The 13,538-nt window shown below is 33.9% G+C and overlaps 1 protein-coding gene across 3 annotated transcripts in view; it reads left to right on the forward strand.

Annotated features, from left to right (window-relative positions):
• The window catches only part of ORC4 (origin recognition complex subunit 4), a 92,968-nt gene that overhangs the window by 60,334 nt on the left and 19,096 nt on the right, over positions 1–13,538 (forward strand). For all 3 annotated transcript variants that reach the window (XM_072613165.1, XM_072613167.1, XM_072613166.1), the window contains 5 exons: positions 6,486–6,561; positions 7,501–7,586; positions 9,473–9,521; positions 10,044–10,195; positions 12,691–12,864. In XM_072613165.1, coding sequence (XP_072469266.1) covers positions 6,486–6,561; positions 7,501–7,586; positions 9,473–9,521; positions 10,044–10,195; positions 12,691–12,864 — 537 coding nt within the window. The remainder of the gene's footprint in view (positions 1–6,485; positions 6,562–7,500; positions 7,587–9,472; positions 9,522–10,043; positions 10,196–12,690; positions 12,865–13,538) is intronic.

The following is a 13,538-nucleotide window of genomic DNA, read 5'->3' on the forward strand; positions in this document are numbered from 1 at the left end:
GTAGCAAAAGTTTGAAACCTCTCAAGAGTAAGGATCAATATTTCGTACCTGTTTATCTGCCACAGTGTTTCATGAGGTTAAAACTCATAGTAGCTTATCTTTTAAGTGTGTGTTGAGTGAATTATTTCAGAATTATTAGTTAGCTGAGAGTAGGATCTCTTCATTGAGAAAAAAGGGCTGGGGATAATGAGAGAGTAGAGCATCAAGAACCAAACATTTTGTCATGTGAAAAATTTTGTGTAGCAGATGCAGAATTATGATACTAGTGAAGTCTAACCTGAGTAGTCCAATTGGAAGTTCAACTGTGTAACAGACAGATTATTGTCTATGCATTTATTATTTGGTAAAACCGTACTTCAGTCATTTAGAAAGCATCTGTTAACAGACTTTACTGTCCCCAATCTAGTCAACTGACCAAAATGTTTTTCCTAAAGTGCAGGTCTGACCCTGTCATCCTCCTGCTCAATAAACTTCAGTGACTATCTGTTGACATCAGTTTCAAATACAGAATCCTCTGTTTGGCCTTCAAAGCCTTTCATAACCTAGGACCCCTCTCCTTGCTTACCTTTGCTTATTTCCTCCTTTTCCCCCTTCCCCCCCCACCTTTCCAGTCTTTTTACACCTTATTCGCCACCACAAACTCTCTGATCTGGTGACACTAACCTCTTTGTTATTCTTTGAACCAGACCTTCCATCTCCAAATTCCAGCCATTTTTACTGGCTGTCCCCTTTGCTGGCAATGTTCTATCTTCTTGTCTCTGCCTTTTGATTTCTGGCTTTGTTCCTTGAAATCCTAACTAAAATACTATCTTTTACACGAAGGCTTTCTCTATCTCTTGTAATTATACTCAGTTGATTTTATCCTATTTATTCTATATATATAGTTTGCCTATTATCCCTCACATTGGATTGTGAGTTCCTTGAGGTTGAAGTTCTGGGAATGGTCTTAGCATTTCTTTGTATCCCTAGTACGGCAAAATGGCAATATATACACTCACACACACATACTCATGTGTGCATGTGTGTGAGAGAATCTTCAGAAAAAGACTTGTTCTTTAAAAATAAAACATTTTTGCTTTGCATGATAAATGTTTAAATTAGTTAACCTGGAATAAAAATGGGTAAAACTATAAAAATGAAAATGTGTGTGATACCAGATAGTAGAGTTTTATTAGGGGCATTTTTAATTTTTTTTTTGTTTGTAAAATTTCACTCCATGTATCTCTTTACATTCTTTTACTAAATAGAGTATGTCCTTAAAGTTTTGTCATTTTTACAATTGTTCTCAGATTATTAAATTTTAGATTATATAAAAGTAACATAGAACACTTCCATATTAACAGATAAAATTTGGCAATTTTTTGAAAAGATATTTTTTAGTATAGAAATTCAAACATATAACTAAACTTTTGTAATCATGTAATAGAATATACTAATATAGAAAAGTGAGTCATATCAATCTGCTTCCATTTTAGATCAAGCTACATTTAATTTAGTTATTTTTTCTCACTGACAAAAATAAAATAAAACTGTAAAAAGAAAATCTTCAAAGAAGTCTTTTAAGAGTTGTACTTTGTGTTTTTAAACCAGCAGTGGTACTGTGTAGAATTCCAAATAAGAGCTAGTGATCATAGTAGATAGTATCTGTATAGCCTATTAACTTCATTGCCAAGTATGTCTATGAAAGCTTGTTGTACAAAATCATAAACATTCTTAATAAGAAGAACTATTGATCTATGGTTAGATTTCCAGATTTAACAGCATTCAATAGATGTTTTGCCAAACTGCTTTATGTGGTATTGAGTTGTGTTCTTGTTGTGTACTACCTCTAGATGCATTTCCCCAACTTTTGATGGCACTGGCAGGTTGACTCCTTAAAGTCTGGCTGACTCTACTCCCTTTTAGTGGTAATTTTGAAGACCTGAAGTTTCCCTTGCCAGTTAATCTCTAGCTCCAACCAGGGTGTTCTCCATTAATAGCCTGGAGACATTGTCTTTTAGAAAAAGAAATTTCTGATAGGGTACGTCAAGAACAATTGATTGAATATCTTACCCCAGCCCTCCCAACTGAGGGCACATTGTATAAACAAGGCCCCAAGAGAGGGAGCTCAAACTTGAAATATAAACATAATGAGGCTTACATGTAGAAAACACATATGGCAAAGCAGTACCTCCCTATATTTAGCCTTAGAATTCCTTTTCTGTCTTTATTGAGTCCTTACAAAGATTCCTTTAGTTTTATTTCTTCCTGGAGTGAGCAGCCTGAGTGGATGTGAACTGGGCATTTTCATCTTAGAATTAATTTTCCTAAAATCAAGAAAGAATAAAAACAAAGAGACAAAGTTGGCATGTGTGCTCACTTCCACTATGGTTGGGTTCAAGACATAAATGATGCCCTTACTCCATCTGGCTCTTTGGAAGACAGCTCAAAGTCATGCTTTCTCTTTTCATCCACAAAGTAATAACAGAAAGAGAGGTGTGTGCTGTATACAAACTCAGTTCGGGTTTAGTAAATTCTCAGTTATCAGTTCTTCTACCTCCACAGCAAATTAAAGGATTTCTTGTAATCACATAGTCATTGTGCCCATAAATCTCATTACCCCAAGTTTCAGCATAGTCACTTAGATTGAAACCAGGTAGAATATCTGCATATAATTTAAGAACTGTTTTCTCATTGGCAGTCTACATTCATTATATGTTTTACAATTGTGATAATTTACATATTTTCACATTTTTAACTTACATAGCTTGTCTTGAGACCTATAAATTTTACATATATTCACATACATGAATTCTTTAAGGTAGCTGATTTACACTCAATAATCACCTATAGTAATAGCATTCACTCCATTAACTGGATAGTAATCAAAATAGTATTTTTTGTAATTTGTGAGCTGGTTATGGTGACATATCCTTATATGCTCCATTACGAGGGAAGCTGAGATTAGTGGATCACTTGAACTTTGGAGGTCTGAGCTTCATTGCTTTAATCTTAATGTCTCTACTAAGACCAGCACCAAAATGCTGAGCTTCCAGGAACTTAGAGGTCCAAGAAGGAGGCAAACCTACTCAGGTCAGAAATGAAACAGGCCAAAACTCCCATGCTGATCAGAAGTGGCATCAGGTCTAGGACTGGCTGCTGTGCTTCATTCTTGGACAAGATAAGGAGATCAGGACTTAGCAGAGCCAGACAGACACAAATGTGAATTTATGATAAAGCAACAGAAAATAACTAGACATACTCCAACATACATCTTAGGTTTGAAGAGACATAATTTCAAAGAATTCCAAAAAAAGTTAACATAATGGTATAGAGTAAGATTATATAGGGGATGTCAGATCAGGAGGAATAGGAAGTACTCAAGAATGAATCTTTAAATTCATAAAATATGAGTTAATTTAATTGAGGATGAAAAGAGACAGTTGTCCAAAGAAACTGAGATAGACACACGGAAAACTTGCCATCCAACTTAAACTTTTAAAAGATATTTGTTACGAAAGTCAAACCACAATGGGCAGTGATGGAGAATAAATGCAGAATAATATCAGGGTTCTTAGAGCTAATCAGCTAAGGTTAACAAGGAAAGTTATGTATAACGAATAGGGATTTTTTAACAGTTTGAAGGAAAAGAAATTGAAATGGTGACATCCAGTGATTATGTAAAGGGGTTACTTCTGTTTTCTGTGCCTAACAGAGTGATGTGGGGTGTGCAGAGGGTAGAATGAAAAAGAGATAATATGATATTGCTAAATAAAGGTAAATAGGGAAGGTAGTTAAGAGCCCTAACTGCTAGACTCAAAAATAATCATTGATCGTTCAGTGTCAGCTTTACAGGGGATTCCAGTGGAGAGCTCAAGAAAACTGTGTTTATTTCTGTGTTATTTAATAAAATTCAGAAAAAAGGTATAGATGACATGCTTATCAAATTTGCATATAAAAAATTGGGGGAACTCGAGTCCAAAAAGATCTTGACAAGCTAGAACACTGAGATGCATATGATGAGATGAAATTTAATTTAGACAAACACAAACTCTTATAATTGGACTCAAAAAAATACACTTTCCTACTATGTTGAAAAGGTGTGGCATTTTGTCTAAAGGAATCTGGAAGATCTAATGGAGTGTGAGCTCGGTATGAATCAATAGTGTGATATGGCAACTGAGAAATTCTGATGTGATCTTGAACTTATTTCAGAGAGGCATGGCTTCTAGGAATAAGTATATGTGATAATCCTGCTGTTCTTGGCCCTGGATTTAAGTTTCTAGTGAAATTTTAAGGGTTGCTGATTTGTGTAATGGAGGAAATTTTTACAATGTAAGTTTCTACACCAATGAAATTACAGTTCTAGATCCCCTGCCTCCCTTCCTCACTTCCACCCCTCTCCCCCCAAAATTAACATTACAAGACAAGGTGTCCCACAGTCTTGTGGAGTGATCTGTCTTGCTACTTTTATGCACATAATGAAACCCCTGTATTTTCTTCTCCCTGGAGAATTTATAAGCCATATCTCTATTTGCAACTTCTTTATATCTTCAGAAGTCATTTCTGTGGTAATTAATCTGTCTGGTTATGGTGTAGTTCTTCTAATAGTCTACTGGTTGATCATTGGCCAAATAGCATGTAACAGATTTGTAGACAACCTAAGAATTCTTATGCCACAATAAGAAACATTTGGTATTCTCATACATGTTTTGTGACAGTGTCTTTTTTGAAACTTACCATGGCCAAAAGGAATAACCTTGTAATTAATTTACTATACATGCTAGGTTGATTATCCCACAGTAGACTCAGTCTGTTGCTGGACCAATACCAATAGCATTTCTAATTAGGTAGAACTTTTCCATAGCTTATATACACTCCAGCAACTTAGATCCTTACTAATGTTAACAGTTTATGATGGGTTAAACCATTTTGATTTTTATCCATGTGCATGAAAACATAATTTCAGTTGATAACCGTTTTTTGCTATAAGCTCAGATTTCTCTAATACAGACTTTATTTAGTTGTTGCCCAACTTCATGAAATGAAATTGGCATTTCATCTTATCTTGTCAATATCTTTTTTTCTTGACATTTTCCCCCTAATTCAACACGTGTTTATTGAGAATGAGACAAAGGGTATGCAGAGAATAAGATATGCTCCCTGCCCTCAAGGAGCTCACAATCTAGTTGAGGAGAATAGAGGGCAATAGGAGATGCACAAAGTCACTTAATGGAAGAGTTAGTATTTTAAACCTGAGCCTTGAAGGATAGGGAGAAAATGGGCAGAACTAGGGCAGGGTTGCACAGAAGGTATTCTAAATGTTGTGATCTTAAAAGGATCAGGAATTTTTCCAGCCTAGATACTCCCTGCATCTGCAGATAGCAGTTCTTCTGTAATTTAATAAATACTCATCAAGTCATAACAATTCCAGCTGAAAAGAACTTAGGCCAAGTCCCTGATTTTACAAAAGGGCATGATTTGCCCATAGTCACACAGGGAGACAATAGCAGAGCCAAGTCTTGAATTGAGGTTTGTTGTTTTCAAATCCACTTAATTTTCTTTTCATTATACCACACTGCATCTCAAGAGGTACTGAAAAAGAGGCTTGTAAGAAGCCTCTCTGAACTTAGCTAGTAGGCTAGTTCTTCGATGAGACATGGAGTGTCTCACTGGGCCAATGCTTAAAGCCTTTCCAGTTTGGTAGGACCCGCCACAGCTTGTATTATGCTGATGCAGCCTTCCAAACCCAGGGTAACATTGAACTCCAAGAAGAAATCTTAGAGAAGGAATTTAATCAGTCTAATTTGATAACTTATAAACTTATGTCTGAATTAAAAATTTGAGCTAGGACTTAATGATAAGCTTGTATCATGTTAGTGTATGTGTACGTACATATACATACATTCTGCTGATATTCATTCTAATGCCTTTATAGCTGAAATGTTTCAAATAATAAATATTTTCTCTGTCTTCAAATTGATTGCAATGTAATTTGATACCATGGAGATCACAGAGATATTATTAGACTTGAGTTTATAGAAGCATAGATTTTTTTTCTTTAGAGCATTTGGACAAGACATCTCACCTCAAGTGCATTATGTTGTTGTATAAAGAACAATGAACTTAGAGTCTGCAGAGACCGCAGTTAAAATCCTGCCTCCTTCCCTTTTTAGTTGTCTCACAATGGGCAAATCATTTAACCTCTGAGCTTATTTTTCTTGTCTGCCAAATGGATATTGTAATATCTACCTCATGGCTATTTCCAGGCCCAAATGAGATAATAGGTATAAAACACTATGTTACATAAATGTCAGTTGTTATTAAAAATGTGGAAAGCTAGCTATGATCAAAAGTTTTATCAGTTTTTTAAAACTAGAAAACAAGATGACTATACCCTCACCACACTGTACTTATAAACCTATATATTTAGACCTCTTTAGATCTATCATCTTATTAAAGAAATTTTGTGTACTACCAATATTTTGGGGGCTTTTTTTGGATAGATATTAAATCAAGCTTTGGAAGAACTCATGGAAATAAAACAAGTGAGAGAAAATGTTTTGCAAGTTCACCTAAATGGTAAGTGTATTGTGGCATTCAGAAACAATATCATCTATTTGCATATTATTCCTTTTAACATTATATAATAATTTCGTATTGATAGTTGTAGTTTAGAAATGTAGATTTTGGAAACAATTCCAAGATTTGCCTCAGCAGCTTATACCCACTGTTTCATCTCTTAAACAAGAAAACATTGTAGGCAAACGAAGGGAACCTGAAACACAAAGCTCTTTGTTACACATCAATTAATCCTTCAACAAATATTTATTAAGTGCCTGGCACTATGGTAGGTGCTAGAGATATAGAAATGAAACAATCCCTGCCCTCAAGGAGAATATTGTATTCGAGGAAAAACACCTTGTCATTGTAGAGGTACATACAAATTTAATACATGCCGATTTCAGAGAGAAGTCTCCTGCAGCTGCTGAAATCAGGAGAGACTTCATGTTGGAAGTGGTGTTTGAGCTGAACTTTGAAAAACCTCAAGATTCTGAGAAATTGAAGTGAAGAGGGAGACAGGAGAGTAAAATGTTATGTGGTTTACTACGGGTAAGCCACTGTGAGGTGAAATAATGTGTAGGAAGGGTAATAATGTATAATAAGGATTGAAAGGTAGGTTCGTGTCAGGTTGTAAATGGCTTTTGGTGCCAAACAGGGTAGTTTATATTTCATCCTAGAGATAAGGAGCCATCCGACTTTATTAAACAGAGGAGTAAGTTGTTAAGACCTCTGTTTTAGGAATATTTGCTACAGTTATCTCATCCCTTTAATAGTATCAGATCTAAAACTGGAAGACACCTCAAATGCCTTCACTTTTGATAAAAAGAAGTTAGAAAAACTGTTTAATTTTTTCCTGGCAGCAAACAAACATGAAAAGCTTTATTTATAGGTAATACTTTAAAATACCACATTAACTACAACTTTTATTTAATATTTTTAAATAACACTTTATTTCAGGATTGCTGCAGACCAGTGATAAAATTGCTCTGAAAGAAATCACAAAGCAGTTATGTCTGGAAAATGTAGTTGGAGATAAAATTTTTGTAAGTACCAACTTAATATATTCAAATAGAATTTCAAGCATAGTCTCCAGTATATATTTATAATGTTAAGAGGTAGGATTCCAAATTAGGTTTTGCTGATGACCAATTATTATAGAGATATCTACATATTTGATATTAAAACTGAATTTCGTTTCCTTTATTTATGAGGCAACCAGAATATATTTAAAATTCTGAACTAAATGTACATTGATAATATGACCTCAAGAAAACTATTCTACCTGTGTGAACCTCAATTTACTTATCAATAAATATATTTAGATGATCTCTTAGAAATTTTTTACAAGGCCATGCATACTAAACAGTGTCAATGGCTTTTCTTCTTTTTCCTTTTATCATTTCTGTTTTTTGGACAGGAAGTAGGAAACAGTGTTGGAAGATCAAATAGTAGAAAGTTGGATTCATTTTAATCAAGACTCTTGTAATAAACATACCTGAATAAATGATCCATCCTCTGATTGGTTTTTGATAACTCAGTTATATCTGCCAAACAGTTAATATTTGGGAGTATTTGTGTTATTTTAAAATAGCTGACATAATGAGATAAAAACTTGTTATTCATATGTAAAGCAAAAAAAAACAAACAAACCACAGGCTCATTTATAGAAACTTATGTGTGTTTGGAAAATATTATGAATATGTTTAATTGTTATTTTGACCTAAAATACATATTTGACACTAATGTAAATGAAACAATTTGATATTATTGCACAGATAATCATTTTTATTGATTCTCTAGAAATGGATCAGTTAGTTTTGTTATTATTCATATTCTTTCTCCCCATTGCTGTTTGCCTTTTGACTGTTTTCTTACTTATCAGAACTTCATTCAAGTTCAGGAAGGAAAAGGAAAGCTGAAGTGCTAATAATTTGTTCTATTATCAGCCATATTGGTTAGGAAAAGAGGAAGTGAATGTACTCTTCCCTCATCATTTACATCTGTTAGAATTTAAAGTTGTTTGCTGTGGTTCTTTAAATTAAGCAACGTAAATGAAGTAAGGACTAATGAACTTTGAAAAGGAATATATTAACAAGGCCTCTACCCACAAACTGCAGCATCTGGATAACACATCTGCTCATCTTTTCATTCCCATCTATGATACAGAAGCAGCATGCAAAAAATATTTTGGATATAGTCCAAATACAAATAGACATTTGATTTCATATACAAATTCTGCACTCTATATTTTAATGGGGGAAATACTATTTGAGGAATTAGTATTTGAAGAAAGTTCTTCATCTGATAGTTTATTTGAAAGCCAAGGCCAATTATCTAGCAAGCTCTATCAATTTGACTTCACCTAGAATGAAACATACAGACATATGTTTCAGGATAATGGTTTATTTCTCTTCTATACAAAGTATAGAATGAGCCAAAACTCTGGAACAATATTGATAAACCAAAGAACAGAGCTTAGAATAAAAACACTTAGACATTTAACCAGTTTCTTTAAATGTGTGGTATGCTTCGGAAAAATTTTTAAAAATTCACCAAAATATCTTGATAGCATTTCTGGGAAAAAAAACTTTTGAAGACTTTCCCATTTTACTGGACTTCTTTTCAGTTGAGATATTAACACTAAGATGCCTTGAATTAACTAATAAAAGTCCTTGTCATTCATTATGTCACTGTATAATTGTTACTAACCAGGCAAGTCAGTGGATGTAAAATGTTGGTGTTCTATATGTCTTTCTGTGGAATTGGTTAAATTTAAGTGGTAAGGTTCTTTATAATCTGTTGGTGTTAACCAAGTACTTCTGGGAATGTCATCAAGCATATTAAAAAGGGCAAATACATTAATTGTAAGGATATATTCTTTTCTCTTACCTTTTCTTTTAGACTTCTCATTTTTTTTTGCTTATTATAGGGAACCTTTGCTGAAAATCTTTCTTTCCTTCTGGAAGCTTTAAAAAAAGGTAATTACAAGTAACAGTAAGATACAGCATGGAAGATAAATTTAGACTGAGAATTTTCTCATTCATTCACACACACACACACATACTATAGTTTTTTATAGTATATTATAGTTTTCTATTGATATGTTTTATATTTATATTATACTTCTTACCAAATATATCCTGCTTCTTCCTCTACCTAATGAACCATGTCTTATAACAAAACTTTAAAAAGAAAAAAGCAATTCATGAAAATCATGTGTATTAATCATATTTGAAAATATATACAATAATCCATAATAACTACATCTGTCTTCTGAGTTCAAAATGAAGTACTATCTAACAAAATATTTGACACCATTTTTGATAGGATGTTTATTATTGGTTCATTGCAGGAAGAAAAACTCTATTGTAATGGGTTTTCATGTGATCATAAGCTCCTTTGTAAAGACAGTGCACTTAGAAATGTGATATGAGTAGTTTGGAAAGGTAAAGAAGTTTTCTGTATTTATGTTTCCATTTTAAACTCTGGTTTAATCTTAGGTGACCGGACTAGCAGTTGCCCTGTGATCTTCATCCTGGATGAATTTGATCTCTTTGCACACCATAAAAACCAGACACTTCTCTATAACCTCTTTGATATTTCTCAGTCAGCACAGACTCCTGTTGCTGTTATTGGTCTGACCTGTAGATTGGTAAGTCAGTTATTTGCAAACTTAACTGTCTTTCAGACAGCCTAACTTAATAATCTTGATGTGATCTCTCACCCTTGTGTGTTTTGTTTATTATTTGTTCCTAATGGTAGGCTACATATCAGATTATTAAACTTTACAAAAAAAGGAATATAAAATCAAAATGTCTCATATGAGGCAGTCAAGTGTGAAAGTATGAAATGGGGTAGGAAGTACAGAGAGTTGTTTCTCAAAATAATGGGTACTTTTTAATGCATCAGCCAGTATAGAGGGGCTTGTAATGTTCATCTGGAAATGGAGGGGATCTGAACCTATAATGTTATTGATGTAGGGTTCCCAATGAGGATATTTCCTCACCCCAGCAATTCAACAGCTGTTACCTTTTCACCTTCATGGAAGAACTTCCAACTATAAACAAGAATGATAATCTATTCCAGTATGTATCTTCAAAGATAGAGAATGGAACAGCTGTTACAGTGGATAAATAATAATTAGGAGGAGGAGGAGTACTGCTTTTTAAGTTTTACAAAATGCTTAAAATATATAACCTTACTTGATCCTCAGAACAACACTGTGTGGAAGGTACTATTATTATATTATTTCCATTTTACATGCAAGGCAATCTGAGGAAAGAGGAGATTTGAAATAGCTACTTGTCCATATTGTGATAGTGTCGAAGAAGCAAGAATTAAAGGAATTCTGTGTTATCAGTGATGTTCCGTTTGAGATTAGATAACAAATTTATCTGCATAGTTGTGTGACTTTTTCCAGGTGATTTTAGCATATTGTCGTCATCATCATCATCCCTAATATATAGAGCACACACTGTGTACAGGGTATAATTATTATTTCATTTGAAGCTCATCTCAAACCTAGAAAGTAGGTCCTATTGTTATCCCCTGACTACAGACCCAGAACTCTGTACTGTGCCACCTAGCTGTCTCTCAAACAGCAACAAAGAAGACAGATGGTATATGTCATCACTGTATGGCATGTAAGACAAAGGAGTATGATATTCAAGAATGTCCCACAGTTCTGGCTAAGCTAGTTTATGAGAGTTTTAAGACTGAAGAGAGAGAAGGGCAAACAGAGAGAGGATGATAGAACTGAGAAAAGTATAGGAACTGGAGGTCATGGCAAGAAATAGCTTTAGGAAGAGTGATGTATCCTTTAAGTGTCATGGCCAGAGAAAGAAATTGCAGAGTGTTGGATTATGAAGGTAGAATGTATGTGACTGAAGTAGAGTGAAGATGATAATCATGCAGTTTTAGAAAGTTGGTGAATTGAGGGGCCAAGGTATTTGAGAGGATGTTGATGTGCATATTGAAGTACCTAAGCGTTTGGTCAGGGGTTAGGATTAAAGAGCCTGTTATTGAATTTCTTGAGAAAAGATGGAAGAGTAATATAGAAAATGGTAAGTCACTGACAAAAAATGGATATCTGTGACAAAGATGGTTGGGGTGAGCCCCAAAGGAAGCGAGATTGCTGCAACAGAGTAGTCTGCAAGTGAGATTAAGGCTTGAGGATTATGCATATTCTTCCTGGTCCAGTGCTTGAGAAGTCACGAGAGAAAGAACAATCAGTTTTGTAGAGATTGGTGAGGGAAATGTTGCCTTTTGCTTTGGGCAGGATCGTATTAGTGCAATAAAGCAACAGTTTAAAGTGACACTTGGAAAAAGAAGAGGTTTTTTTGTTTGTTTGTTTTGGTTTTTAACAGAATAAGTATTCTAAATGGCAGAATGCAACAGGAAGGAAAAAAGGTAAGATGGACTATTGGTAGAGAAGGACTTAGGGGGAGATTAATGAGAATGTAGGAAGAGAAAGGAGTGAAGAGTTGGGAATTTGTCTACCATAGGATGAATATAGAAAATAAGGACCACTTACTCTGTAGAGTCCTAAGAGGACTGAAAATAGGTCACTGCATACCCTTATTATGTCTGGCGTCCTGGGTAGCATGTATCTTTTATTCTTCTGTTGGCTATATACAAGAAGGTTATTTGTAGGTCTCTAGCAGCCCCATCCCAAGATGGCAGGAAATGAGGCACATGAAGGAAATACCTGACATCCGTGAGAGTTTAGAGTCTTGCTGAGGTATGCATGAAAAGGTGATAAACATTTGTTTAATTTTATAACCCTGTCTTCCTGATTGAAGACTTTTTAGTAGCTGGATAAGATTGCCTTATTCATATTGAAATTTTGGATGTATATTCAACAGTCACTGAAGTGTTAGCATAGTTAAAGATTGACTGTGAATAAAGCTGTAAATATATCCAAAGTGAGAGGCTGTGACAGTGCAAATCACTAAAAACCTCAGAGTAATTTTTTGACTAGGTTGCATTAAAATTGTAACTGAGAGATTGGTTTTAATTTTCTATTGTCTTGACTTGTGCATTTCTGTTGTTCAATGAGTTTTGCAAAATATATCTGATAATTTAAATATTTCTATCAATGTGACATATAACACCTTATGACATGCATGTTATTGTTACTTTTTAAAGGATATTCTGGAACTCCTAGAAAAGAGAGTAAAGTCACGATTTTCTCACCGGCAGATACATTTAATGAATTCCTTCAATTTCTCACAATATCTTAAAATATTTAAAGAACAATTAACACTACCTGAAGAATTTCCAGACAGGCACTTTACTGAGAAATGGAATGAAGCAGTTCAGGTAATTTTAAACAAAGGCAGTAATAGCAAGATTGGTTTTATGAAATTTTAGAAAACAATTACAATTTGTGCAATTCTTCTAAATGTTACTATGGTATAAGATGGAAAATGCATTATCCCTTAATGCTTTTTGTTTACTTATAAAGGGGGGTTGAAATATCAAATCATATATTTCTCTTAAAAATACCACATTGTTATTGGGATTGATATACAATAGCTAGTAAACTTAATTGCCTTGAGGTTTTTTGTTTGGTTTTGGTCTTAATTAGTAGCATTTTAAGGATAAATTGAGTTGTATAGCATGGATTGGATAATGAAATTTTAGGTACATAATTTGGCTCATATAAATTTCATAGGTAAATGATTCCAATTTCTTTTTCTTTATAAATATCAATATATTTGTGTTATAAACTAATTCACCTTATATACATTTATAAATAATGCTAGTATTTACTTTTCATTACTTATAAACTCTTCCATATACATTGGACTTTGAGCTTTTTCATTTGACAGGTAAGATCTAAATGACTTAAAATTTGAGATAGTAATGTAAAGGAAGAGAATAAACTTTTTATTTAGTGCTCGTTACATGTCTGTCACTGTGCTAAGCACTCTTTGGTAATGTTATCTCATCTCATCCTCACAACAATCCTGTGAGGTGTATGACACTAAGGC

The sequence above is a fragment of the Notamacropus eugenii genome, chromosome 5 (genome assembly GCF_028372415.1).
Source record: "Notamacropus eugenii isolate mMacEug1 chromosome 5, mMacEug1.pri_v2, whole genome shotgun sequence".
NCBI classification, from domain to species: domain Eukaryota; kingdom Metazoa; phylum Chordata; class Mammalia; order Diprotodontia; family Macropodidae; genus Notamacropus; species Notamacropus eugenii.